Source organism: Falco cherrug, chromosome 2 (genome assembly GCF_023634085.1).
Source record: "Falco cherrug isolate bFalChe1 chromosome 2, bFalChe1.pri, whole genome shotgun sequence".
NCBI lineage: Eukaryota > Metazoa > Chordata > Aves > Falconiformes > Falconidae > Falco > Falco cherrug.
Genome location: NC_073698.1, coordinates 96,459,082 through 96,484,623, shown reverse-complemented (window position 1 = coordinate 96,484,623; position 25,542 = coordinate 96,459,082). Strand labels below are relative to the sequence as shown.

Genomic DNA, 25,542 nt, shown 5'->3' with positions numbered 1-25,542 from the left:
GCACCTAGTAGTTCTGGAAATTCATATATCTTGTTTACTGATTTTGTTACTTAAATAAGAAAATGAAAGGTAATTGTCTATCATAAAAATTTTATTTTTAAACAATTCTTCAGCTTCCAGCATTGGAAGGTCTCTAACCTGTGCAAAACCATGTTCTGTTTAAACCAAAACCTAATGTTTCTTTCTTCTTGACCAATTTTTCCTGCTGACCTTTTTTTTTTTTTTTTTTTCTTCTAGTCAAGGCCATGTTTTGGTGTTTGCATCTCTCCCAGATTCACTGGGATTGTCCAGATGTTATCAAATTCTTCCACTGCCTGCAGGCAGTGAGCAAGTGAATGCCAGATTACAACATTGTTGTAAAATGTCAGTTTTTAATGACATTATATTGATGCTTCAGACCATTTTTTCCTTCCAGACAAACTGGGAACAGGAACCTCCAAAGGAGAGAGCCTGCGAGGTCTTCTGTCCACTACACCTATGCAAAGTGCTCACATAGAGGGGTGAGCCAAAGGCTTATTTACAGAAAGAGGTCATCCTAGTGTAACTTGGTGAAGTTAGTACAGAAATTATAGGAGCACTTTCATACAAAATTTACATACTTTTCCAAAGTTCGGCCTCTTTTTAGAGATTTAAAGTTATTGGGAAGCTTTTGTATTAAGAGATGTCTCTACAGAGTGTTAGTTTTGATTCTACATAAATACCAGTGGCAGTGATAAATACTTAGAGGTGGGCTTACCAAATTAAAAGTTCTTAAAAAAAAACACAAAGCAAAGAAGAAGAAGAAAAAAAACAACCAAACCCCCCAACCCACCACACTGTACAAGTGATACAGAGGAGAGCACAGTTCAAATACAGGTTTTTTGCTTTCTGTAAGCTAGCTTGAACTTGGCTCTCACTTGTGGTGAGGATGACATGAGTGACAGTACACAGTGTGTCATGTACAGTAAAGGTGGGATCATGTACAATTGGAGGTGGGAGAAAGGGTGGTTCTTTCTCCAGGCATAGAGACAAATGCAGGTTGGGCTGTTCCTGGTCAGCAGATAAATTTCCTAGATAGCTGAAGATGACTAAACCCTTCATTGAATTTGGAGGGGAGGTCCGGGTCCGTAGGGCTACTTATAGAACCAAAAGGACAGAGAACTGGCTCTACTGATATACAGGAATTTTGTCTCCAAACAGGACCTTGTGATTTTTGGAACATCTTTTGGGATTTTGTGGTGTTGGTGGCCTGATAACAGGAGTGTACTTCTGGCTGGTGTAGGACTGCGGGGCTCAGCGCATCCTGTCTGTCTGCCTGTCCCACAGTGGGTTAAAGCTAACCTTAGCCAAACATTTCTGTTGACAGCAGTGTTAATTTGGGGAACTTTTATCAAACTTCAAGTCCTCATGTTCTGTCCTGGTGGTGCTTGGGTGGTAGGTGAGATGGGTCACATGCAGGGGGGTGGCTCACTGTCTGTACCTCAGCTGGGCTCTGCAGGTGGAGTTCAGGCTGTGGGCTGGCATTCTGCTGAAGGAAACTTAATGATTAGGTACTAATACTAATCAGCACTAAAAATGCTGATTTTATTTGTGATGCCTTAAGGTAATGTGTAACAGAGGTACTTAACAGGTTGTTACTTTGGTTAAGATGTGTTTCATCCTTGGTGGGAGTACAAGTACAAGTACAGTAAGCTGTACGTGACAGACAGCTGGTACTTGTCTCCCATGCGATATGCACTGTGCTACTGTCACTCCAAGTGCTGTCTGCTGAAACTGTGGATGTTCCCATGGTGTCTTAAGTTTCGGAGCACAAATAGAAACAAATATGATGCTTTGCCCACTTTTGAAGTGGCATCTCTTTGCACTTGCTTTTCTGTTTTGAGGACAGCCATCAAGCCTTAAGCAAAAGAGGGGAAAGTTGGTAATTACACTTCCACAAGCCTATGTAATGATTCTCTCTAGGACTCAAAAGAAAACAACCTCAAGTTAGGAGCTGTCATTGAAGTGTCAAACCTTACCTATGCAATTCTTGAGCATTACCACTTGTGCACATACTTCAAAGGATTGGTAGCTGCTATACCTCTACAAAACCTGATGTATAATGTAATTTTTGTCGATACATTTACATCATGAACATTATTGCTATTTATGGTGTTGCTGATGATTCAGGGAAGGCTGGGAGAGGAGGTTGAGCATTGCTTTCCTCCTCCCCCAGTCAGTTTTCAAAGTCATTCACCAAGAATTTGAAAAAAATGGTCTTGAGTGAGTTGGAAAGCGCTGGTTCTTTTTGATAATGCTTCTCAGACTGTAAATAAAAGCTGCTATTATATGATGGTATAAACAGAATGCTTTGAGACTTTGTATTAGGAAACAAATGAGAACAAAACTTAGCATTGTGTTATCAGATAACTTCTTAAAAGAATTAGTCTCTGTGTATGTTTTCAACCTATTGTATATTCAGTAGGTAAATCTTAAGTTTAGGATATCATGTGTACATATGTTGAATTAATCTAAGTGTTCCTCCAGGAGGGATTATTCTACCAGAAAAACATTTAACAACAATGCAGTTGGTTTATACTTAGTCTTGTCAGAGAGAAATTAGCCGCAAACTTCCTTCCTTAGTTCTCCCACAGAAAATCTCCGGTCAATTGTACTCTAGGTTTTTTTAATTTAAAGTTAAATGAAAAAGCAGTGAACTGCATTTGTGCTGTTTTGCTCTTAGCTTCGGTACAATAAACGCTTCTTGTTTAATTCTTAAGAGATTGCCTTGAGCTGATGTTGTCTTTACTTTTTTCTCTGTGACAGCTGTAACTCTGCGAGGAGACAGTGGTAGAAGATCGGAGAGGAGAGCCAGGCGAGTTTCAGCATGTCTCTCAGATCATTCACTGGCTAGTGACAGTGGCGTGTTTGAAGCTTTAAGCAAAAGGTCAGGTGTATAAATTCATAGTAAGCTGGAAATATTCCTGTTCTACCACATGGTCCAAAAAAATTTCTTGTAAATTTCTGAATACGCATTCAAAATTGCTAGTTCTTAGTAACATAAAAATATTAGGTTGCACGTTTTAAAGGAAAGAAGAAACTTTTTACCTGCAGTTCCACTGTCATCTTCACAAGTGCCAAGTCCCTTTTACTTTATTAACATTTTAACGCCATATATTTCTCCCTTGAAAGATAGTTTTCTCAACTTATTAGTCTTAAATCAGGATTTTATTTCAACCATCTATAACAAAATAAAATTATACAGTGTGACTTAAAATTGAGTAGCATGTGATAAAAGTATAACTGCAAGGAGGAAATATATGAATTGCTAAAACTAAAAATGTGTAGGTTGACCAAGTGACTGAAAGATGGATAAAGACATGTTACTTTATACAATTGTTTTATCACAATAAACAGTAACTGGGAAGAAGATAAGCTTTTGAGGATGCTAAAGAGAAAAAGAAGACAGGATAAGTATAAAAATAACCTGAATATCTTGAAAGAGCTAAGACCTCAGTTTTTAAAATTGTGACTTACTAATTCTATGTGTTTTTTAAATAGGTATCTCAATTCCTTCTAAATTACCAATCCCTCCTGTATTACCAAACAATTGCTTACATCCACAAATCACAAAATAAATGTTAATTTCATTATGTTTTAACAGCTGAAGTCAGTGTGTAGTTTACAGTACTTTGTGTTCCTGCAGGAATGAAGATCTGGAAGAGCCTGTTTATGGTGATGCTGCCGGTAATGAAGAACCGCAAATACACGTTGGATTTCTGTAAGTAGTTACTCCTCTTTCTCCCTGTCAAGTCAGCAGGAATTGCTCACTACTTTTCTTGGGTTTAGTTTTAACTTTTTAATGAACTAAACTGCAGTGGATTGTGTTAAGCTCCTGAACTGACAGCCAAAGTTTAGCAGATGTGCAGATTAGTCAGTCACATGCCACTTTGTGCTGGGGATGTGCCTTAACCACAGTTCATTCAATGTCCTTTCAAGGCTGGCTGAGAAAAGGACCTTCATTACTACTTTCAGTAGCATTTATTTTCATCGTCTGGACCGTTAGTGTGAGTATGGATATAGAGATATGTCTCTGTGAGTGAGATCTTTTCATGCCAGATAAAGGATTACCTTAGGAAAGTCACAGGTGAAGAGGCACAAATACAAATACAGTTCCCAAATATAGCTTTGAAATCTTGTGCTTACGGCATGCTGTTGTTGGTAGTGGGAGTAGCGTGGAGAAGGGCAGATTATAGCAGTGCAAAGCAGGATGCCATGCCTTAGACAGCCCTCCAGAATTATCTCTACTCTTTGGAAAATTAATTCCCAAGCTCAGCCGGATTTGTTTGTTCCATTTCAAAATTGATGCTGATGTGAAAGAGTAGGTGTTTTTAATTTGTTTTCATTAACCAATGAAAATAGTGCAACTGATTTGTCTAATGTAACTGACACGTTTTTACAAATGTGCATGCACACAAAAATGTGTATGTATATGGTGTAACTGTTTAAACCAAAGGGTGTATTTTATAAAACCTGTTCACAGAGTCACAGTAAGGAATTTTATTCTTCTCAAATGGAATGTTTAATTCTCTTAGTTCTGATAACTTTGTTACTGTAGCTAATATTATTAATAATGTTATTAATAATAATATCAGTGTGATATCTGTAATTGCTTTTGATTCAAACTGATTTGTATAAGAGATTAGTTTAACACAAAAGGTGCTTTTACATTCTTTAAATCTTTTTAATCTTCCATCTCTCTCTCTTAAACACAGTATTGATCCTTGGTGACTAACAGGAAATTTATTTTCCAGGCATGACAGTGGAAGCGAATGTCTGTTAGTCCATGTATTACAGCTGAAGAACTTTACTAGTCTAGTTGTTAAAGAAAACTGCAAAATGTAAGCTTAAATTTCACCTAAAGTCTGATCATTGCTTGTTTTGTGCCACAGTTGTAGATACCATAGATTTGTTTGCTTTCATGCAAAATCAAGCCATTTCTTGAGAAGATGGTATGTCTCAGTTACATGAGGAAAGGGTTAATTTTATGGAACCTCTGTCATACTGGTCAGGTAACAAGCCTGGTCTCTAATGACCCTTGTTCTTACATATTTATTATGCACAGGAAAGTTTGTTCAAAAATGTCAAAAGTCATGCTTTCATCACCAAGTGCCTTCTGGCCAGAAAGCTGTCTACATTATTTGCAGTATTCCAGAAATATTATTTCCTGTACAGCTCCTCTACAGCTTATCTGTGATGTATCCCAGAATAAGCTTAGTGTAATTTTCTCAAATTCTTATGGCAACGTGTATCTTAATCAGTAAAAGAGATAGCTTGTCCTTTATCTTTAAAAAAAACCAAACCAACAACCACACAAACAACAACAAAAACCCCAGCTGGGAGATCTGCAGACTTCTGTGGCCATTAGCTCCTTGAGTATGTGTGAAAGACCCTCTGAAGATAGTGTTAACACCAGTACTAGCTGAGAACAAGCACAGACAGCCTGTGCTACTTTTCAACATTCCATATCACATCACATAGAATGTTATTTAGTTTATTCTAATAAATGTTTCTTAAATAACGCCAACGTTGCCATAAACCACCATTTTATCTAGTGATATGTATCTTAGCATATTTTAAAGAAATTTGGCACATGAAAATCATTGATCTTTATCTCTGGAAGAGGTTGTTTGAAAGCGGGAAAAATGGAGGTGTTGTATCGTAAAATAAGTCATTCTGTGCGAGTTGTTAAATTGATATGCATCTTACTGAATGAGTTGAGCTTTCTTGAGAATGCTTCATCTTGCTACCCCTGCAAACCTCTAGCGGAAATTCTTCACATTAGGTCAGTGCATTAGTGTTGGCCTTTTACTTTGTTTTCAGTGTGGATGCAAAGGCATGTGATAGGGAGAAAATGTGAGTATTGAGTAGTACTCAGCCATGTTGCCTTGCGATTAGAAAAAGAAATCGGCATCATCTGAAGAAAGTAAAGCAGAGTCACTGAAGAAAAAAATTACTCCAGAGGGTTTGTTGGACATTGTCATCAAGGCAGTTGGGCATCTAAATGACTCTCAAAAAGGCAGTTCTGTTCCCCATCCTTCTACTTAACTGTGGGCTGGAATCAAGAAATGGCTGCAGGGTAAATCAATTGGCTTGACTGGTCAAAAAATAAGTTTGTCTTACCAAAACCAGAAAAAGCTTTTAGCCAGTTTAATGAACTTCTCAGTGCAACTGTACATTCACTGAATCAGTTGCTGGGGGCAGTGGTGGGGAGGTTACCTGCAGCAGCCCTTGAGCAGAGTATTTGGATTTCTTTTTTACAGGATGTGAAGCTGTTTAGCTAACTGATGCTTCACACTCCAGTGCGGCAGTTCCACTGTAGTGAGCTCTTCCGATTGTCCTCTGTTTACTTGCCTGTCAGTCTCAACCCCTCTCTGGTGGTGCCAGAAGGGTTCATGTAGCTGTGTAGTCAGCTTGAATGAGCCTGTGAGCTGGATTTTTTTTTATTATTTTTTTTTTTAGTTTTGAGGGTCTTTTTGGTGTTTGTGGTTTGAGGGTTTTTGGGTAGATTTTTTTAATTTGTTTTTGTTTGGTGGCTTTGGGGAGTTTTTTTATGCTAGGTTAGCTTTTTAACCCAGATAGGTTTTCTAATCTGGTTCACAGCACAGTTGCATGAAGCCGTTTGCTGGCACAAGGAAAGGTATGACAAACCCCAGGATATTGGGGGGGCTGGACAAGCAGCCAGGACAGGAAGAACAGAGAAACCCTTCTCTAAGTAGCTCTGCTGTCTTCTGCCAGATAGAACTGGTGTAGATTTTGGTTTTGGCTTGGAGTCTCAAATGAAATAGTACCAGATATTTAATTTTTATTTTTTTTTTAAGATGGCAGATGGATGCGATGATCGCAGGTTTCTTTTGCCCTCCTTTTGTGCTGCTTTTGTTAAGGGGGCGGGGGGGTGGGTGGGTATGCTTAGTGGATGGAAGGAAGAAATGGATCAGTGACACGGGGCAATTCAATTGCCTAAACATAGGCATGTGTTTCCATTTGACATATCATAGCATAGCACCTGGCCTCCAGCTGCTGCTGCTCAGAGGAAGGCTATAGCTCTCCCATAGATCCTATGTCGTACTTGCTAGCCCCATGTAGATGCCTTGGATACCTCGGGGCATCTCTAGTGCTGCTTGGTGCCTGTGCTTAAGCACCAAGCTTGAAATAAATAAACTGACTAAACTACCTAACTAAAAAAAAATAAATTAGTTTTAGTTAGAAAAAGATAGCATTTCCAGATTAGCTTTGCAGTTCTTCTGTGTTAAGAATACAAATTAAATTCCTGTAACAAGGAGATCCCAGAGCAGATTCTTAATGTAGCGGTTACACTGATGTTTTTACTTAGCCTGATTTTGAGAAATGTGAAATAGCTTTCTTTGTCTGAATTGTGCTGTTTTTCTGTTTTGATGTTCTCAGTCATGTGAGAGTTTATTTGCCACCACTTGAGTCAGGCACACCAACCACTTACTGCTCTAGAGCTTTGGAATTCCAAATGCCGTTAATATTTAATGAAGTCTTCCGAATCCCTGTGCATTCAAGCGTTTTGAAATTAAAATCACTGCAGCTGTATATCTGTTCAGTTGACCATCAGCAACAAGAAGAACTATTGGTAAGTGGTTCTTTTTCTTAAAAGCTATGTGATATGGGAAACTGAAGTTATTTGACGAATAATTTTTAAGATTAAAAAAAGGTGAATATTTTTCTATAAGAAGTGCTGATGGAGTTACACGTTAATGTATCCATTTGTTCACATGCATAAGTATAGTTCTGTTAATAAAAAGAGGTGTGATTTTTAAAAAGTTGAAATATGTGCATTTTAAGTTATGTAAAGTCTTGGAAATTATTAGCAAAATTAGCAGAGGTTGAGAATTGGAGCTTTTTAAGCAGTATTGAAAGTAATGTTATGTATACTACTGTTTTCTGTTATATTGCACAGGCATGTTGAAAATCAATACAAGGTTTACATTCATTGCAATGGGGTTGAGTAGATAAAGAGTTATTTTTTTTATTGATTGAATGCATTTCTCACAAATGTCTGCTTTGCAGAAAGTTGAAAAAAATCTGCTGTTGCTAAATTTTGGTGCAAGAAGGAAGGGATTGTGTAAGAAGAAAATTAAACTTTTCCCCCAAAACTTAATATGACAGCTTTTAGGCTACAGTGTGCTCAAGATTTCTGTTTCTGCATGGCACTGTAACGTGTGCATGATGAATCAGTATCATTAAAATAGTTTCCTATAAAAAAATAAAAAATCCAAGCCTCTTGTTGCTATGTAACACTGGGCAAAGAGGACTACTATTATATCAGTCTTAATTTTGTTGCAGGGTATTAGTGGTCCAGACAGGTTTCTGTTACACAAACTTTTACTTCAAACTGAGTGAGACGTCTGATGAAGATGCATTCAAATAAATGTAGCAATTGTTTACATAGGTTACCTGTGTTAATTGTGTTTAGATGTGTTAAATGTTAGCTTCATTTAGCTGTTAAATATAAATATGCTTAAATAAACCTGCTTTGAGGCTGATATCATGGCTATTTTGAAGTGAGTGGGCTGCCATTTCAGTGAGAGGTTTGAATGGGTTAGTGAATTTTTTGTGAGCCTATCAAAGTAGTTAAGAGGTAGAGGCAGCTTACTGGGTAGTCTTGCTGGACTATGGATTAGAGGTGTTTGAGCAAATCTAGTCAAGAACGCATGTTTGTTAGTCCACCTTTAAACCTAAGTTTAGGGCACTTTTAACTATTCCTGAATTAGCAAAAAAATGATAGGTCTTCAGGTTATGTTGGTAGGAATTTTTCCTCCTTGATAGTCAGTGTAGTTTTGTGAGAAATGTCTTTGTTTACATACAGTAGTTGGTAACATACTTTGGGGTAAGTTAACAATGCTGCTCAAAAAGAGAGAAACAGTACCACGGTTTCTTAAGGTTAGGTGCATTGAAGTATGTTTCAACATTATATTCATTGCCCTTTTTTGCTTAAATGGAAAATAACAATTTTCTAAAATTGAGAAATACTTGCTACCTCTCTTTGGAACTGCTTTGATGGCCTCTATCAACAAGGCCTCTGTCTTTCAACATCTCTTCAGATTAGTTTTTCCCATCTATTTAATCATCCATATATTTCTGAAGTTCTTGATGACTGCTTTTTTTTTTTTCAATTAGATTAAGCCAGTTTAATGCTTTCCTAAATGCAGAAGCCAGGCTGGCATTTATCCCAGGTTATAGAAATATTTGTACATAACAGGGAATAAAAGAAAAAAATAAAACCAACTCTTCTGTAGTTCTAAACTTCACTTACATAGAGAAGTAAATCTGCTAAACTTGTGGGATGGTCTTTCCATTCCCTCCACCTTTTACTCATATGCCCTGCCTTGCTGAAAGATCTATTTCTGTTTTCTTACAGCTTTCTGAAGCTGTACTTCCTTAAGTTGGCTTATTTCTTCCCTGGTGGTCTCATCAATGTTGAGATAAGGGAGTTGTTATTTTCCATGATTAGCATATATAGCTCATGTAAAAACATCAAAGAAATGCAATTGCCTTTCTTGCAACCCCACAGCACTGCTGTTTCGTTCCCAGTTTTTCATCTTTTATAACCCTGACCAACCAATTATTCCCTGTGTCTTTATTTGAATTCTTCTTGAGTGTAAAATTTGTCGTTTTGCATTTCATGTTTTTATTTCAGAATATCCATCCCATTTTTTAACATTGTTTTGAATTCTGATCCTTTTCTGATAAGTGTTACAATCTGTGTTTGCCATCACCAAGAAATGCAGAAATACTTTTACTATTCCACCATCCAGGCTGTTAACAAATGTGTCAGAGCAGGCATGTGACGGACTGCTAGCAGACCCACCTTGGTTTCCTCATCTTTCGAGTGAGCTCCAAATCTTGAGGTGGAGGTGAAATATTAATCAGTATTTTCAGTACTGATAGTTATTAATTGGCTTGATGGTGATTTTATACCCAGTTAGTCATTCACTTTGTAGTAACAGCTTCTTTGGCGTGCTTTCCTCGGTGCTTAATAAATACAGTGTGTAGGGCAGTGTCAGACATCTAGACATCTTAAGAGTCAACATACATTTTTTTCCAATATTGATGACAGGAAAACAGCTTTACCCTCTACCTGTAAAACTAAACCCAGCACATCTTAAGCATTTCCCAACTCTGATGCAAAAGTGTGAGTATTCAGTCCGTGTTTCTTTCTTACACTGCATCAAAGCAAGAAAATAATTAGAAAACATCTCTGTTTTATATATAAGAGAAAAGGCATCTCTGTTTGTAGCCTCCAATATACTGCCATGAGATAATGTATGCAGTAACATATTGTATCCCAATAGGACATTATTTTGTTAGTCTCAGAACCTTTTCTTCATTGTCCTTTATACACCTGTTTAAACAGAGCCCGAACAATACAATTATTTATTATTATTTTCTCATTAACTGTTTCTTTACCTGCTTAAAGTTGAACGCAGTTTCTGTATACATTGCCTACCGCCTTTACGATTAGAATTATTGCATCCAGCTATTTGTTTTGTAAGAGATGAAAACAATTTTTACATGATTTTTCCAGTGATATAAATGAAAATATTTTTAGCATTAGCATGGAAATTAACAGATTGTAGAGATAGCCAGATAAAGCCAAAAGCAATAATTAAAGGCTAGCTAATGTAAAATTATCACTAGGTCCAGCTAGTGAAGTGATTTAAAAAAAAAAAACACAAAAAAACCAAAAAATAAGCTTTGGAAAGTAGAAAAATTCCTTTATGGCCCATTTATTACATAAATAGGCAGACAAAAAAAAATTGGTTTACACAACATTTTTTTCCCTTTGGAAGGTGCCTCTGAGGACCAGAGAATGGAAGGGTATCTCAGAATATAGTTGTCTCAAAAGAACACAGATTGAAGTCAAGTAATTTTAATTTAAGCAAATGTAAAAATCTGATTTGTAATGGGAGGGGTTTTTTAATAAAATATTAAGAGCTGTCAGCTGAAACCATTGTATCTACATCAGTCTTAGAAATTTATTTTTTTTTGCTTAAAATATTGAGTATTTACCTTGACCCTTCCTGGTAGTAAGCAAGAGGCAAGAAATTCATTATCTTAAACATCGTAACACAGAGAATAAAACTGTCTCTGTGTAAGAGGCAGTATTGGTATTTGATAAAGTGGGTTTTTTTACATTATAAGTAAAATACTCTTTAAATGAGAAGGTGTTTATCCTGCAGTGTGTGTTTATCTTATTGTGGTCAGTGCTTTTTGTTCTTTGCAGGGCATTGCTCAAATAAACCTGACTGATGCAGAGAGTTCTGGTGAGATGCAGCTTCACTGGTATACTGTTCAGATCTTCACTGGTTCAGACCCTCAGAGAGCAAAAAACAAAAACCAGTGTGAAGAAAGTATTCCTCGGTCTTCTGGAAATGTAACTACAGTTAAAACAGTATGGCTCTGAAAAAGTGATTTGTTTATTTTATTTGACCTGCTGGGTGGTTAGTTGTGATCTTGGGTGCGCTTTGGTTTTGAGGTGCACAGAAGGTGATATCTTAATTTAGCTCTTGTGGCAACAGCTGGATTTTAAAAGCATAATTAAAACCTAGGCCATGCCTGGACAGGTGCTTGAAACAGTACTCTGTGTATGTTTGTACACACACTTCCAGTGTAACACACTAAAACTCATTAAAAATTTCTGCCACTGCACTTCAAGACGTTGTCCACAAAGGCTGCGCAATTTCCATACTTGAAGATTTTTCAGCCCTTGACTGGGCCCTAGGCAACCTGATGTGGCTATGAAGCTGTCCCTGCCTTGGCCAGGACATCAGACTAGGTGACCTGCAGAGGTCTTTTTTGATCTAAGTTGCTGGATGATGCTCCACAGTGAGATCAAGTTTGCCCAGTTTCTGTGAGGAGAAGTGTTCGTGGAACACCATGTACTTTTTGTTCATGAAGATTCGGGACAGATTTGATTGTATTTTTTTTAAGGAACATACAGTGGCTATATTTTTATTTTCTCTGAATAATATACGTTAAATACATTGGCTTGTTCAAATGGGTTTATTTGAAGTCTAGTTTACCTTTCAGGATGCAGTGACAGCCCTGTTAGCTAGGACCACTGCTCAGCTGGAAGCAGTTGAGAGAGAGTTGGCAGAAGAGAGGGTAAAACTGGAGTACACAGAAGAGGAAATCCTGGAGATGGAAAGAAAGGAAGATCAGGCAGAAGCCATATCAGAAAGGTAAAAGTAGTTTAAATACCTCATCAAACAGCTGAGCGATATTTACTCTGTGGATGTTGTCTGAAATACAGCAGGAGAAACAGCAGGTCCTTAGTCTGAGGTCTGCTCCCACTTACTGTTATAAGTATAAAATTCTGTTATTACGCGATGATGTGCAAACAGGAGAAAATTGTATATGAATAGCTGGCTGACTTTAGAGGACTTGGAATTTGGGGAGTGGGAAGACATTACATCAAACAGAAACTTTGCTAAGGAGGCAACTGTCATGGGTTTGCAACAGCACTGTACTAAAAAAACAAAATTTTGGGTTGACATGGGAAAATGTCAAAGATACGCATTGCAATGCTTATGGAGTGAACATGCAACACAGCTCTTAGTAGCTTAAGGTTTATTACAACACTATCATTAATAATACTCCTTGTTTGTTACATTGGTTGCGCTGTTGTTTTTTTTACTGTTTTCTTAGTGTTGTTATAAAGACAAGAACATAAGCTTTCAGAAAATTAAGGAAGGTGATTATTTTTTTTGGCATGAAATGTATTTGCTTGTTTGTTTCTGCACAAATGCAAGCAGGATATGTTCTCCCTTTGAAAATTCTGTATATTTATTGGAGAAATAATGTTCTAAAGTGATAAACCAACCTGGATAATGAAATATATAAACATGATGCATAATTGCATAGGTTTTTTTAATACCTACAAAATTTTTGTGATGTTCTGACTTTAGGAGTTGGCAAGCAGAATCTGTTGACAGTGGATGCAGTAATTGCACCCAGACTAGTCCTCCTTATCCAGAGCCATTTTGCGGGGATTCAATAGCTGGACACATGTTTGCAACTCAAGCAGGCCAGTACAGTTCTGGAAAAATGCAGCCTCCGCCACTAAAGGTAATGAGAGAAGACACTGCAGTACAGAAACTGCCACGCTGCCTGGTGCACACAAAGTGTGTTACTGCTGCTCTTTGAGTCCAAATTGATCAGGAGAGAAAAGAACCAGAAATGACATAGACAACCCTGTATAAGCACTGCCTTCATGGCAGAAGTGTGCCTTTTGAGTTGTTAAAAACACCGTCTTTAGAGCTGAGGGTTTTTGTTTACTAGTTATTTCTGGACAGAATTAGGGTTTTTATATCAAAAGGCAAGCAATTTTTACTGTGGCGTTTATCTAATCTTTAAAGATGTACTCATTTCAATATCTGTGTTGACCTGAAATTGTAACAGAAGAGATCACATTCGAATTCCAGTGCTTTCTGAAAATAAGGGGTTTTGAAGGAATTGTGAAGAAAGAAGCTTAATGTTTTAAGACTTGCATTCCTTTTTCAATGTTACAATAAATACAGCTGAAGTTTTCAGAACGATTGTGCTGAAACTGATGAATTTAAAATCTTTTGTATTCAAGATATGAGACACTGAAAATAATCCTGAACAAGCTGAAATCAGCACAGTTCCATTGAAGCAGAGAAACATAAACCATACATGTTGCCTTTAGGGAAGATCATACCTCCTGTTGAGGAGTTATCTTAAAGTTTAAAAGCTTTGCTGAAGTAGCATGTTTTCTGTATTTCTGATTATTTTAGTGTTCTTGTGTCATTGCTTCAACAGTCTTTCAGTTCCCTTTTGTTGAGTTTCTTTAACTCTCTCCAGTTTTAAGGTAGTTGCTTGCTTCAGAGTCACCTTGATTATTGAAAGGTGACAGTTTTCTTCTGTTGAGGCTGGAGATCAGGTGGTAGCTTGGTCAATGCTCAGTTGCCGATGCTGAATGTTCTTGTGCTCTGCAGCTATGATTCACGTTATAACTGCATCTCATAATTGTTACAGTTCCAGCAAAGGCTTCTGAAAGGTAATCTTATAATTTTGAATGACCTAGTTTTAAAACTTTTTTAAAAATGAGGTGATTCATCCTCTGTTCTCAGTGCTCATTAAAACTTGAACCTAGCTAGCTGGGCAAATTGTTTACTTTTTATATTGTTGAAATATCCGATTGTTTTTGGTCAGAGAGAGAAAATAAGGAAAAAATAATTTTTTTTTCCTTCATTGAAATTTTAGGTGGATAAGGAAACTAACACTGAGGATCTGTTTCCTGAAGAAGTTGCTATTCTTCCAAAAGAGAGAACTAGCCGCAGGCCACGGGGTTCTGCTTTTGTTCGCAGTAGCACTATTGTTCGTTCCCAGACCTTCTCGCCTGGAGCCCGAAGTCAATATGTTTGCAGAGTGAGTAAGGCTTAAAAAGAAGTGTGGGGAGGTTCTTCCACACAAGTGTTTTTTACATATTTTTTTTTTATAACTTCTTCTAAGAAACATATAGTACTTTTTTGATTCTACTGAATAATCTTTCATTGAATTTAAACATCGCAGTGAGGAAGAGGTCCCCTGGTTACAGTGGGACCTAGGATTCCTGGGTGCACTGGTGCAAGTAATTGAGGATCAGCACAACAGTTTTCAAGTTCACCTTAGCTGATGGCAGTGTTCAGTGGCAAAAGGCTTATAAGCAGTTGGCTCACAGTATTGCAGGTCAATACATGGATATTGAGGTTTGCAATATTGGCGGAACGCACGTAGTTTTAATTGTACTCTTTCATAAGCTTTTAGGAGCTTGTGTTTGAAAATGCAGTAACGATTTTTAACTTTTCTGCCTTTTCTAAACCAAGGACCATCTCGGTTTTGCTCTCTTTATTTACATTGCGCACAGTGCATCTGTGGACCCCTTCAAATTCTTCAGTTTGATTTCTGGATTCCATATCTGTTTGTGATATAGGAAATGTGAGTAAAACACTCTCACACATCAGAACAAAGATAGTGCAAAAAGGAAAAGATTGTTAAACACCTTCACTTAATCTACATTTACTTAAAATCAGAGAGGAAAAAAATGGGAGGCTGTATTTTTTGTGCCAGTGGCAGTAAATGCTTTAGGAAAAAATACTGCCTTTAACTCTCCCCTCTCCCTTTTTTTAGGTTACATTCTCTTGGATATTTAGTAGAATGCTTGATGAAACTTATCTGTAAAACACTGATAGTTTTGAAGTTTCTTGAATTCTTGTAACTATACAGTATGAGCACAATTATATATAAATTTTTATAAATAACTAAAGCTGAAAAAAATAAAATGCTTAAAACAAGACAGTTTCAGTACCTTACTAAAAGTACATCTCACAAAGAAAAAGAAGAAGGTTAATTCAGGATTCTTCATGTAGACAACCTTGTAAGCAGCCTGCATTTTCACTATCTTTTCTAATCAGCTGTATCGCAGTGACAGTGACAGTTCAACTCTGCCAAGGAAGTCCCCTTTTGTCCGGAATACATTGGAGAGACGTACTCTACGATATAAGCAGGTATACCTGGGAAACGGGTTACTACTTTTCACTGAGTTGCTAGAACATTGGTACTTTTATACCTAAGCTTTAGGTGTCTACAGGTACATTCTGATGTTTTTAGGAAATGTGTAAGGCCTCTGTAATGAAGTTGGGGAAGGGGGGCATGTTTTGGGGTTTTTAAGCTAAAAGATAGATGCAGAGAAGTGAGATATAGCTGTGAACAGTTACCGAGGAGGAAAAAAAAGTGTGGCAGACAAAAATTAGTTTTACAGGGACTGAATTTGTATTGATTTAGATGGAAACTTTGTTAAGTCTTTAAAATCTAGTTTATGATGCAGGGTGCAGGCCTGGGGAAGTGTGTGTGAATGTGACAGTAAAACACCCAGCTCCCCTCCCATGCAGCCTAGCAAACCGTGGTGTCTGAGGCCCAAGTATTCAGTTATGAATAGGTTAAGTTGTCCTTTCGCTCCTGTGCCACCCCACATGCTTCGGAACAGGTGTGCAGAGAAGGGCAGGTAAGGCATTCATGCCTTGTATATAAATTGCATCGTGTTTAGCCGGGCTAGCAGGTGTTAATTTCTTGCTGGTATAGGGAAGTAGACAGCCGTGCCTCCCATTTTGATGCAGAATGTATCTTAAAACCAGTATCGAATAAAGCCCTCTTTAAGGGGAACCTTGCTCAGTACAGTATTTTCCAACACCGTGACTCCATTATGAGTTTTTCATATTGCAATCCTTTTATTATCATCATAACATGAAAGTTTAGTCCATAAATTTAGTTAATATATTTATAAGCCAAAAGGAAACTGTAAAAGGAGGTAGCAGAAAGCATTAATTGAGAAAGTTTATGTATGGTACAAAACCCACTTACACCTAGTTAGCCTTTCACTGTGGGTTTCAAATGATCTCTCCAGAACTTTGTGTCAGGAAAGACTATGTGATATAAGTACAGGAAATGTATGTTCTATATAGCTAAAAACAGACCAATATACCATGTTGAGAGTAATATATTGCATATTTTATTTGAATCCTAATAACTCAGCAGTCCTGCAGATCATCTTTGGCTGAGCTTATGGCAAGGACGTCCTTAGACCTGGAGCTGGATCTCCAGGCATCCAGAACTAGACAGAGACAGCTGAACGAGGAGATATGTGTTTTAAGAGAGTTGAGACAGCGTCTGGAAGATGCTCAACACAGAGGGCAGACTGATCTACCCCACTGGGTCCTTCGGGATGAGCGGTTCCGAAACTTGTTGAAGGAAGCAGAAAGGCAGGTATGGTAACATCAGTGAGCACTTGACATGCGCAGAAACTTCTGGTTTCAAAATTGATTGTGACAAGATGTCTAAAGAGCTGTTTTTACAGAACTTTATAAACAATGAATGTTGCTTCTATGTTCTTGGAAGTTAGCACAACAAAAGGCATTGCATTGATTATTACCAAACTGTGTATTTATTTTGAGGACAGTTACTAGAGAATGGCACTATTTGCCAATGGCATTTTTTGGTTTGTTTTTGTTTTAGATATTTATTATTGGAACTTTAATAATTTTCTTACTGCAGATCTCTGAAGTAAATTTATAGTGATTTGATATTTCATTTTTTACAAGTATTTCGAATGTTCCCTAATTATGTGATTTGATTCCCACCCCGCCCCATTCTTGGACAAAGAAGTCAGAGGCAAAAAGTGGCAAAAACTGCACAACAAACAAAATTGTCATTGGAGTATCAAAGCTGAGGAGTGAGCCTGAATTTATTTTAAGGTCTTATTTGACAGATCTATGTGCTGTAAATTTCATTAATTTAATACATATCTGTCTGAAGAACATTAAGAAATGAAACAATCCTCTCAGTCTTTTGAATTTATAGTTCTTAGATGAACAGTTATTTCGGACAATATACTTGTGTGGTTTTACTGTGGTGAGTGGGAAAAACTCTATTATTTTAACGTGGGAATTCTTATGTTTTCTTTATTCATGTGACCATTTTAAGTATTATATTCTTTTTTTTAGACCAGACAGACCAAATTTGAACATCACCAAGAGCAAGCAGCTGAAAAGATGCTAAAGAAAGCATCAAAAGAAATATACCAGTTGCGTGGGCAAAATCAGAAGGAGCCTATTCAGGTGCAGACTTTTAGGTAAGTGGTAATGTGTACTGAAATAGCATAGCAACGGTTTGTTAGAGAGGTTAAAGCAGCACTCTGAAGCATTTGGCTTAAATTCTGTGTCTTCTATATAGGCAGTGATTTTTAACTGTATATTGATTTGGACACGAGTTTTCTTTGAATTATTTATAGTGCAAAGAGACAAAGCTATGGTAAAACAGCAGTGTTACAATTCCAAAACACGTGAAATTTAAAAAAGAAATAATAAAAATTTCTTCAAGTGCCCACATAACCGTAGGTGGTTCTTTCAACTTAGCCTAGTCACTCTTAAGTTCAAATGCTGTGTTAATTCTTCAATGCAAATTTGTTTAATGTAATACAGAAACATTACTAGTAACACTCTCTCCCTAAAAAGGACTTAATAGTATTCGAGCTTTCTCTCCAGAAGCCTTTTCTTTGGATTTTTTTCCCTATTTCATCTGTGTTCACGTGGTATGTGTCCTCTCTTAGCTTTATTTTTTTTTCTCACAGTCTGTTTTGTGTACAAGGGACAATGATAATGTGCATTTCACAGGAAGACTTCATTACTTTAGCATTAAAATTTTTAGAATTTTCATTGGGAGAGTAACAGTAAGAGAAAGAAAATGTTAGTTGCAGCATAGATATGGAGGGCAGCTCAGCTACAATGTTACATCATACTGTTTGTCCAGTGTTTAGTTTTTTAGAAATTTTTTTCAGGGAAAATGTATACTTAAGTGAAAGAGGAAAGCTATCTGTCCTCTAATGTAATTTATTTTGCTTGAATCGTATTGGAAAGGTCTTTCTCACAAAGGTGAGGAGGAACTAAAAGGAACAAATTTTAGGGTTGTTTTTACATCTTACATTTCTGGTAATGAGAGACAGGGGGTTATGCTTTGTCTATGGAGATACAAAAATGGGGAATTGAATAAAACGAGATGTAGAAAATGAAGCAAAAGTTGTCTTCCTTGTTTGAATTCTTGCTCTTTTTATGCAAACATCCATTTCTTGTGACACTTTACAGCGTGTACTGTTTGCTCAATAAAGAAGTAAAAATATAACTCTTGAATGCCATCTTCCCCCCCCCGCCCCCTTTTTTTTGTAGGCATTATTGAAAATGTACAAGGGTGAACATTGCATTGCAGAAGGGGCTTATGCAGGGCTTGTCCTGTGAAACCTTTTTACAGTCCACTATGACTGATGTTCAATGAGTTGTATAAAGCTTCTACCTAAATTTTCAAAACCTGTAATTGTGTTCAACAGAAAGTTGCCAAAAGTATACAGTGAGGTTTAATAGTTTTAAGTTTCTTGTATTCAAATAAACCATCAGTTCAGTATGTAAGTAACAAATACTAACCAGAGTAAAGATACTATGTTCTTGGGGGTGGGGGAAAGAAGTAGGCATATATTTGATTGACTTCCTTTTTATCTTGTTTTGATCACAGAGAGAAGATAGCTTTTTTTACAAGACCAAGGATTAACATACCTCCTCTGCCAGCTGATGATGTATGACATGTTGCATTGTAAACATGAAGTATTTATCGCTTTTATTTTAATGAAGTTATTAGATTAGCCAACTTTCTTTAAAAAAAAAAAGTGCGAAAGCTAATATACACATTTTGTAAAAAATAAAAAAAGTAAAAAAAGTAAAAGTAAACAAAAACATATATATAAATATATATATATATTTTATAATGGCGACTGCAACAAGGCTTGGTTTTTCCTTGTTGTGAAACTGACATCTCTGAAGACAACTTATTTTATAAAAGATCGACTATCCTGTTAAGAGCGTGTACAGTTTTTATGCTGTTTTATTTGACTTAAAGGCTGGAAGACAGAAACAAAGTGAGTTCAGGCAAATTCACTGTAGTGTAATTTATTTATAGTGCCTTTTTTCCTTGAAGGAAAATACCTACTTTAAGATGTATTTTAAGACTGAAATTTTGTTCTTCAGTATTTGTCATACAGTAGAATGGAACCATTGAGCTGGTTTTGTTTCTGATACCTGAAATGAAAATACTATGTTCTAAAATTGTCACTTTTTTCAGCTATATTATCTGTAGCTTATTACGTACATTGTATCCTTTAGCACTGTCTGTATTATAGCAAAATATTATCACCTGCAATGTGTTTAACACTGATTAGAAGTGATGTTAAACATTGCAGAATTCATTTGCATGTTCTTACTGTGCACTAATAGATTGTTTTCATTTCAGTTGTGTCTAAAATACCTTTATATTCTTAACTAGATTCTCATTTTAAACGGAGGAAGGAAAAGGGTGACAGGTCTTTGTTTTGCTGTTTAATGAAAAGGGAGTTAAAAGAGCAATCTGAGCTAGCTGTGTGGAAAGACCGCTAAAGTATTATTATAGTAATTTCTACAGTTTTGAAGTGATCTCATGCAGGAAAGTACATATGTGCTGATTTCAGAAAGCAGCTGCGTTAAGCAAGGGTGCTTAAATACATGTTCATCCTAAAGGATGTGCTTTGAGGTTCCTGCATGCAAGTTCTGTTGAACAGTGATGCTTTCCAGGGGAGAAGGTGTATAATTTTGGAAGGTATACCTCACTTGATTGCTAGTTGGACCAGTTAAAATCTGCAAAGAAATAATTTCACTTGTGACCATTTGTTTTAACGAAAGACTGTCACCCTGAATTCCCGAGAATGCCAGTTTTGTGTCCTTGCATCCTGCAAGTATGTAAAAATACTTCTTTACTAAGCTACTATAATAGTTTCTCATATTTTTCTAATTATACATTACCTACAAAGAGAGGTGCCCAACACAAGACTAACCTTGCAAATTGCTGGCTGGAATCTCCTAGAAGGAAGATCATGCTGTCTCTTAAAGTAAAGGTTTCATTGGTTCTAGATTCCAATATGTCAGGAAATCAAAACACCAACAGCCAAAACCTAAAGAGATTTATTAGAACCAATCAGAATATTTTCAAATATTTTGTAAGTCAGTCAGTGTTCTTTGTGAGTTTCAAGAGCTTATATTCTGTTACCTTCTCAAAGATCAGGAAAACCTGAAAGTGAAACTAATCGCTTTTACTTGTCCAAGCTGAGGCAAAAAGTAATGGAAAAAAGATTGTAAACCTAAATCATTAATCAATGAGGATGATTAATGCAGACATTTATTATTCAGGTAGTATCCCGCATTCCCTAGGATGGCCTATAACCATTACAGGCATCAAGTGATTTGACCGTATAGCAATATATATGAAATTAAATTATATTTAGCATTTATCATGCTAACCATCCTGAAGTCTGTTTTTGCCAGTAAGCTTTGGTGGGTGTGTATTGGGTTCCTTGGGCACAACTAGACATATTCAGAAACTATGCAGATAAAAATCAAATAACGTAAGAAATTTTTAGTGTTTGGGTAAAATTCTAGGGACAGCAAGCTTTTCAGTGCTCATTACTTGAAAAGACCAGTTAGTCAGAATTTGATGTCTCATGTTCAGTGGAGGCCTTTACGTAGTAGTGTTCATCAAAAGTTACTGTGCGGTGGCACCAGAAATGTTTGCTGTATACTGAGAACAGACAACACCGTGTTCCCGTGAGGATGGTCAGATACTGGAAGATGTTGCCCAGAGAGGTGGAGCTGTGTCCATGGAGGGGTTGAGGTCTTGACTGGACGTAGCCCGGAGCATCCTGGTCACATTAGGCCTGCTTTCAGCGGGGGTTGGGATAGGGACCTCACTTCCACCCTGAATTGTTTTGTGACTGTATAATGAAGGGGCAATGTCTGGTGGCCTCTCTGTCAGGGGGTTCAGTTGGTGTTTTTAAATAGTGACTGCTGTGAGATGTCGTCAGCGTCTCTTGTGCATCTGTGATTCTGACTGCTGTAATGAGTTCTGTCTTGATGTGGTAATGAGTTATCATATTCAGTATTCATCTCTCTCGGTTTTGTCACAGTTCTGTATGATTGTGTCATTTTTGTATTATTTGAAAGTATTTCTTCTACAAAATAAATAATTTGCCATAAACAGAAATAGAGTTTTGTTATATGTTAAAGACATTTTTGGATGGTTTATATTTGCCACATTCATGATGCTTTTATAAAGAAATTTTGTATTTTGAATAACAATGTCATTTCAGTGAATGTAATGAATTTTCAAAAAAAAGTAAGAGGAAATCTGTGACATCAGAGATCCTAGAGAGGTTACACTGAAGATCTGAAAGGGGTGCAGAGTCTAAGGAATGGCTGGTATGTTCTCCCATGTGCTTATTGCTCACCATAGGCTGACAGCTATATCGGAGGCTCATAGTTGAGTATTCCCGGAATTCATGGGTAGTTCCACTTAACAACACCTTGAACTACCTTTTTTCCCCCCAACAGAGGCTTGTACTATGTAGATCCGTACTGCAAGTAAGTTGACATCTTTAGTTCTGTAATATCTTACTTATGACTAATTCCTAGGTGGAAGCTACTCAAAAGAATACTGTTTGACTTGTTTAGGCTGACCGTTACTACTGTTTTCACAAAGGAAGCGTTAAACCTGTATAACTACAGAAAGGCCATTTCTCAGTTTCTCTGCAACCCTCAGCTGCAGGAGCTGAGGCAAAATAATAGCACTGACATGTGACTCCTCTCTCTGTCCAGTATTTGCAAGGCATTAAGGCTATGACAGAGTTGAGGTTATTTTTAAATGGTCTGCTAGAAATAGTCATGTGGAATACCAACCGTCTCTGTCTCAGCAACCTCGGGATCAACAACAAAAGCTATAATGGGTATGTTGATATGGGCATTCTGCTATAAGAATGAAGTCTTATATGTATTTCTTGCTGCGGTTCTTGTAAGTTCTTTGCAAGACAAATGCTGTATAAAAAAGAGCAAATTTTCTTTCTAGGAATTATGTGAACTATGTATTTTGTTTCCAGTGGATGTAAAACTGAAGTTTGAATTTTTAGGGAAGAGGGCACTTTACAGTGTGTTTTGACTCCAGTCTCCTTTGAGAGGAGGAAAATGTATTTACAGAGAGACTTGAGAAACTGCAGGCTAGCAAAAGCAAGAACAATCTTTCCAAAAACATTATGTGAAGAGTATTTTCTTTTTCCTGAGACCACACAGTTGACAGAGTATCATTGGAAGAAAATACCAAAGAGTAAAGCTGATTTGGTTTTGGAATCTGTAAATGTCAGTTAAGTGATTTGCTTGCACTTTGGAAAATCTCAGTATTCTTGGAGTTAAAAGCTTCTTAGGAATGTTTCTGGTTTCTTATTATTTCTAATAGTCTCTTAAATGTGAACATAATATCTAGGTTATAGAATCACATTTTCTATAGAGAATTAGGTATTCTGTCCCTTTTAGTTTTTTTACGGTTAGACCATCCAACTAAAAATACACATTCAGCAGGAGACTCATTGAGTTCAACTGTGGTAATAGGCAAGGAAAAATTAGGAAGTGAACTGAGGAAAGTCCGTCCAGGATAAAAAAAAGAGGAATTGAGACCCTTGTGCTCACTAGGTTAATGCACAAAATTTACTACTCTGTGTCTAGGGCACGGTGTTTGTGTTACAGTGTGTCTTGTGGCACAGAAGTTCCCGGGTGCAGATGTTTGTGTCTGACCAATTAAAAGCAACTTGCTGTTTTCTGTATTTTCCCCTCATAAACTGATTAAGGCAAATTGCAGATACATTATCAAGAAAATAAACAAACACTGAGCGCTTAATTTAACTTCCTCCACAGCATTCAGTTGGCCTATTAATACTGATTTTAACGGGCCCAAAGAACAGCCCGTGGCGGGAAGTTAGGGCTTTTATCGCTTTTCCAAACCTCACTGACATTGTTATACTAGGCCTGGGGCTGTTACTGATCGGGGAGTGGTAGAGAACTGTGATCTGCTGTGCTGTCTGTGAAGGGATTAATCAAATCTCTTCTCTCAAGGTGTGTTCCTCACTCCAGAAAGGTGTGAGAACTTCAGGTGAAGCAAGCTGAGTGTTCAAATTTCACAATAAAATCCAACATGTGGCTTCTGTATGGGGAGTCTGTACCAGAAATAAGGAGTACAAGAACTTTCTTCAGCTTGTAGACAACATTTGGAGGAGCTGTATAGCCATTCTGAAAAAGGGGTTTGTACACCCTGTATCAACTGGCTGGCTTTGCTGGGCCGGGGCTGCCTGCTTCGTGCATCCATAAATACCTGCTTAAACACACTGGGACTAAAAGGTCTTCCAGAACTGCATTCCTTAGCCTTTGAAGTGAGTGGAAGTCATCGTGTGCCTTCCTTCACCCCTGGATGTTTTCGTGGCTTGTGCAAGATCTCCCTCTGCCTAGCTATTGCATCTGCTTGGTAATACAAAGCACATCCCTGGATACCCTTAGGGGTAAAACCAGTCTGCACAGTATTTAAATATGAGAAAATGAGCAGTAAGGTGAATGTCCTGAAATAAAACACATTGCACATGTACAAACATGTACACAATCTTTACCAAGAACAGTTACAACCTGTTGTGCCTTGTGGAACGTGAGCCTAGTGGCTTGTGCACGGTATGTAGAGTCAGAACTTTGGAAATTATTATTTCATTTTAGAGCTCAAATACATTGTAGAGTATCATAAAATTGTTTAAAAAAGCAGAACAAACAAACCCAAATTAAGAAAACACAACCCCCAGATCCCCCCAAAATATGATTCTGAGATGTAATAGTTAACCAAAATGTGACAGGCCAATTGCCTCCCCCCCCCCCCCCCCCCCCCCCCGACATTTTAGGATGTTCTAGGTTTTAAATATTTGATGGAAAAACTAAAGCAGAAGTTTTGAAAAGGAAGAGATGGCTGGCATATAGGACAATCTCAAGCAGCGACAGTTGCATTGAAGAAAAGGCAGAAGTCTGCAAGTGGAGGGCTGCCTGGCTGGCTGGTGGGGAGAACAAAGAAGGGAAGGTAATAGGGATGAAACCCTTGAGGTAAGCTTGCAGAGCTTGAACGTGATGCAGAAGGTAGAAGGAAGTTGGTCTGGTTAAGCTTGAAATGGAGCACTGGGAGAAGGAAAAACGCAAGGGATGGTGAAATTGTGGTTTCTCTCATTTCCAAGCTGCTGCGATGACATATTTCTTAAGAGATGAAAGAAAATCCGACACCTGGGTGTTGCTGTGGTGTCAACAGGAATGCGTCAACTTGGTGTGCACGTTGCGTACTTACCGTGCTTTTTCCTCATGAAAAATGTATTGTTGTTGCTGTCGCAAAAATATCCACAACCCCTTTTAAAAATAATTAGCTCAGGTTAGGGAGGAAAACAGGCGCAAGTGTTCTAATGGTGACCGAGTAGGTAGGGCAGGGTAAAGAGGCTTGCAGTTTAATCCTGTGGGATTACAGCCTGGTCCATCTCCCTCTGTCCCCGTCTCCTGTCAGATATCCTATAGACTGAGGATGCAGTCACGTGATTGTTACTGCTTCCTCCCCATGACATCACTGCTTTTGCAGCCATACCACCCAAGAAAGGATGCTATTAAAATCTTTGGGACTGGGCTAAATGATGTTGCATTGCAGGTAAGCAGCATAATTCTTTGAAAAATTGATTTCCCAGTTGCTCGAGTGCTGCCGTCCTAGAGCTCCAGCTCTGTTGGGCAGAGTTTCAGCTGAAAATAAAGCGGCACAGTTTCTCTGCAAGCAGAGGGGTTGCAGGTGCAGAGGCTGCCTGCTGGCTCTGTGCTGATCTCCCGGCTGACATCTCCGTTAGAAATGCTGCCAGATGGAGCTTTAAAGCTGAAGAAGGCCCTTTGTCCCTGTATTTTGCTATGGCTCCTTCGGGTGTCTGCTGAATTCTGTATTTACGTGAGCAGCCATCATCATCCAGTCATGCAGAGAGAGAAAGCAGCAATAGTGTTTCGCTTGCATTCCCTGTTTTGTTTTGTTGTTGGTTTTTTGGTGGTTTATTTT

The 25,542-nt window shown here is 37.6% G+C and overlaps 2 protein-coding genes across 10 annotated transcripts in view; both read left to right on the top strand.

Moving 5' to 3' along the window:
* WWC3 (WWC family member 3) overlaps nt 1-21,654 on the top strand; it is a 103,773-nt gene extending 82,119 nt beyond the window's left edge. Inside the window, exons 12-23 of one of the 6 annotated variants that reach the window (XM_055702227.1) lie at nt 2,785-2,833; nt 3,665-3,739; nt 4,773-4,859; nt 7,423-7,615; nt 11,270-11,419; nt 12,076-12,227; nt 12,954-13,113; nt 14,272-14,436; nt 15,462-15,554; nt 16,579-16,809; nt 17,547-17,674; nt 19,105-21,654. In XM_055702227.1, the coding sequence (XP_055558202.1) occupies nt 2,785-2,833; nt 3,665-3,739; nt 4,773-4,859; nt 7,423-7,615; nt 11,270-11,419; nt 12,076-12,227; nt 12,954-13,113; nt 14,272-14,436; nt 15,462-15,554; nt 16,579-16,809; nt 17,547-17,674; nt 19,105-19,171 (1,550 nt within the window). In that variant the 3' untranslated portion in view covers nt 19,172-21,654. Of the gene's footprint in view, nt 1-2,784; nt 2,906-3,664; nt 3,740-4,772; nt 4,860-7,422; nt 7,616-11,269; nt 11,438-12,063; nt 12,228-12,953; nt 13,114-14,271; nt 14,437-15,461; nt 15,555-16,578; nt 16,810-17,546; nt 17,675-19,104 lie in introns of all 6 variants that reach the window. The other 5 variants (XM_055702226.1, XM_055702223.1, XM_055702222.1 and 2 more) reach the window with 5 other exon arrangements.
* A 3,400-nt stretch (nt 21,655-25,054) lies between these two features.
* CLCN4 (chloride voltage-gated channel 4) overlaps nt 25,055-25,542 on the top strand; it is a 45,188-nt gene continuing 44,700 nt past the window's right edge. Inside the window, exon 1 of one of the 4 annotated variants that reach the window (XM_005434514.4) lies at nt 25,055-25,152. Coding sequence is in view for 1 of the 4 variants with exons in the window: in XM_027798656.2 (XP_027654457.1) it covers nt 25,066-25,152 (87 nt within the window). In the remaining 3 variants the exon portion in view is untranslated. The remainder of the gene's footprint in view (nt 25,153-25,542) is intronic. The other 3 variants (XM_027798656.2, XM_027798659.2, XM_027798658.2) reach the window with 3 other exon arrangements.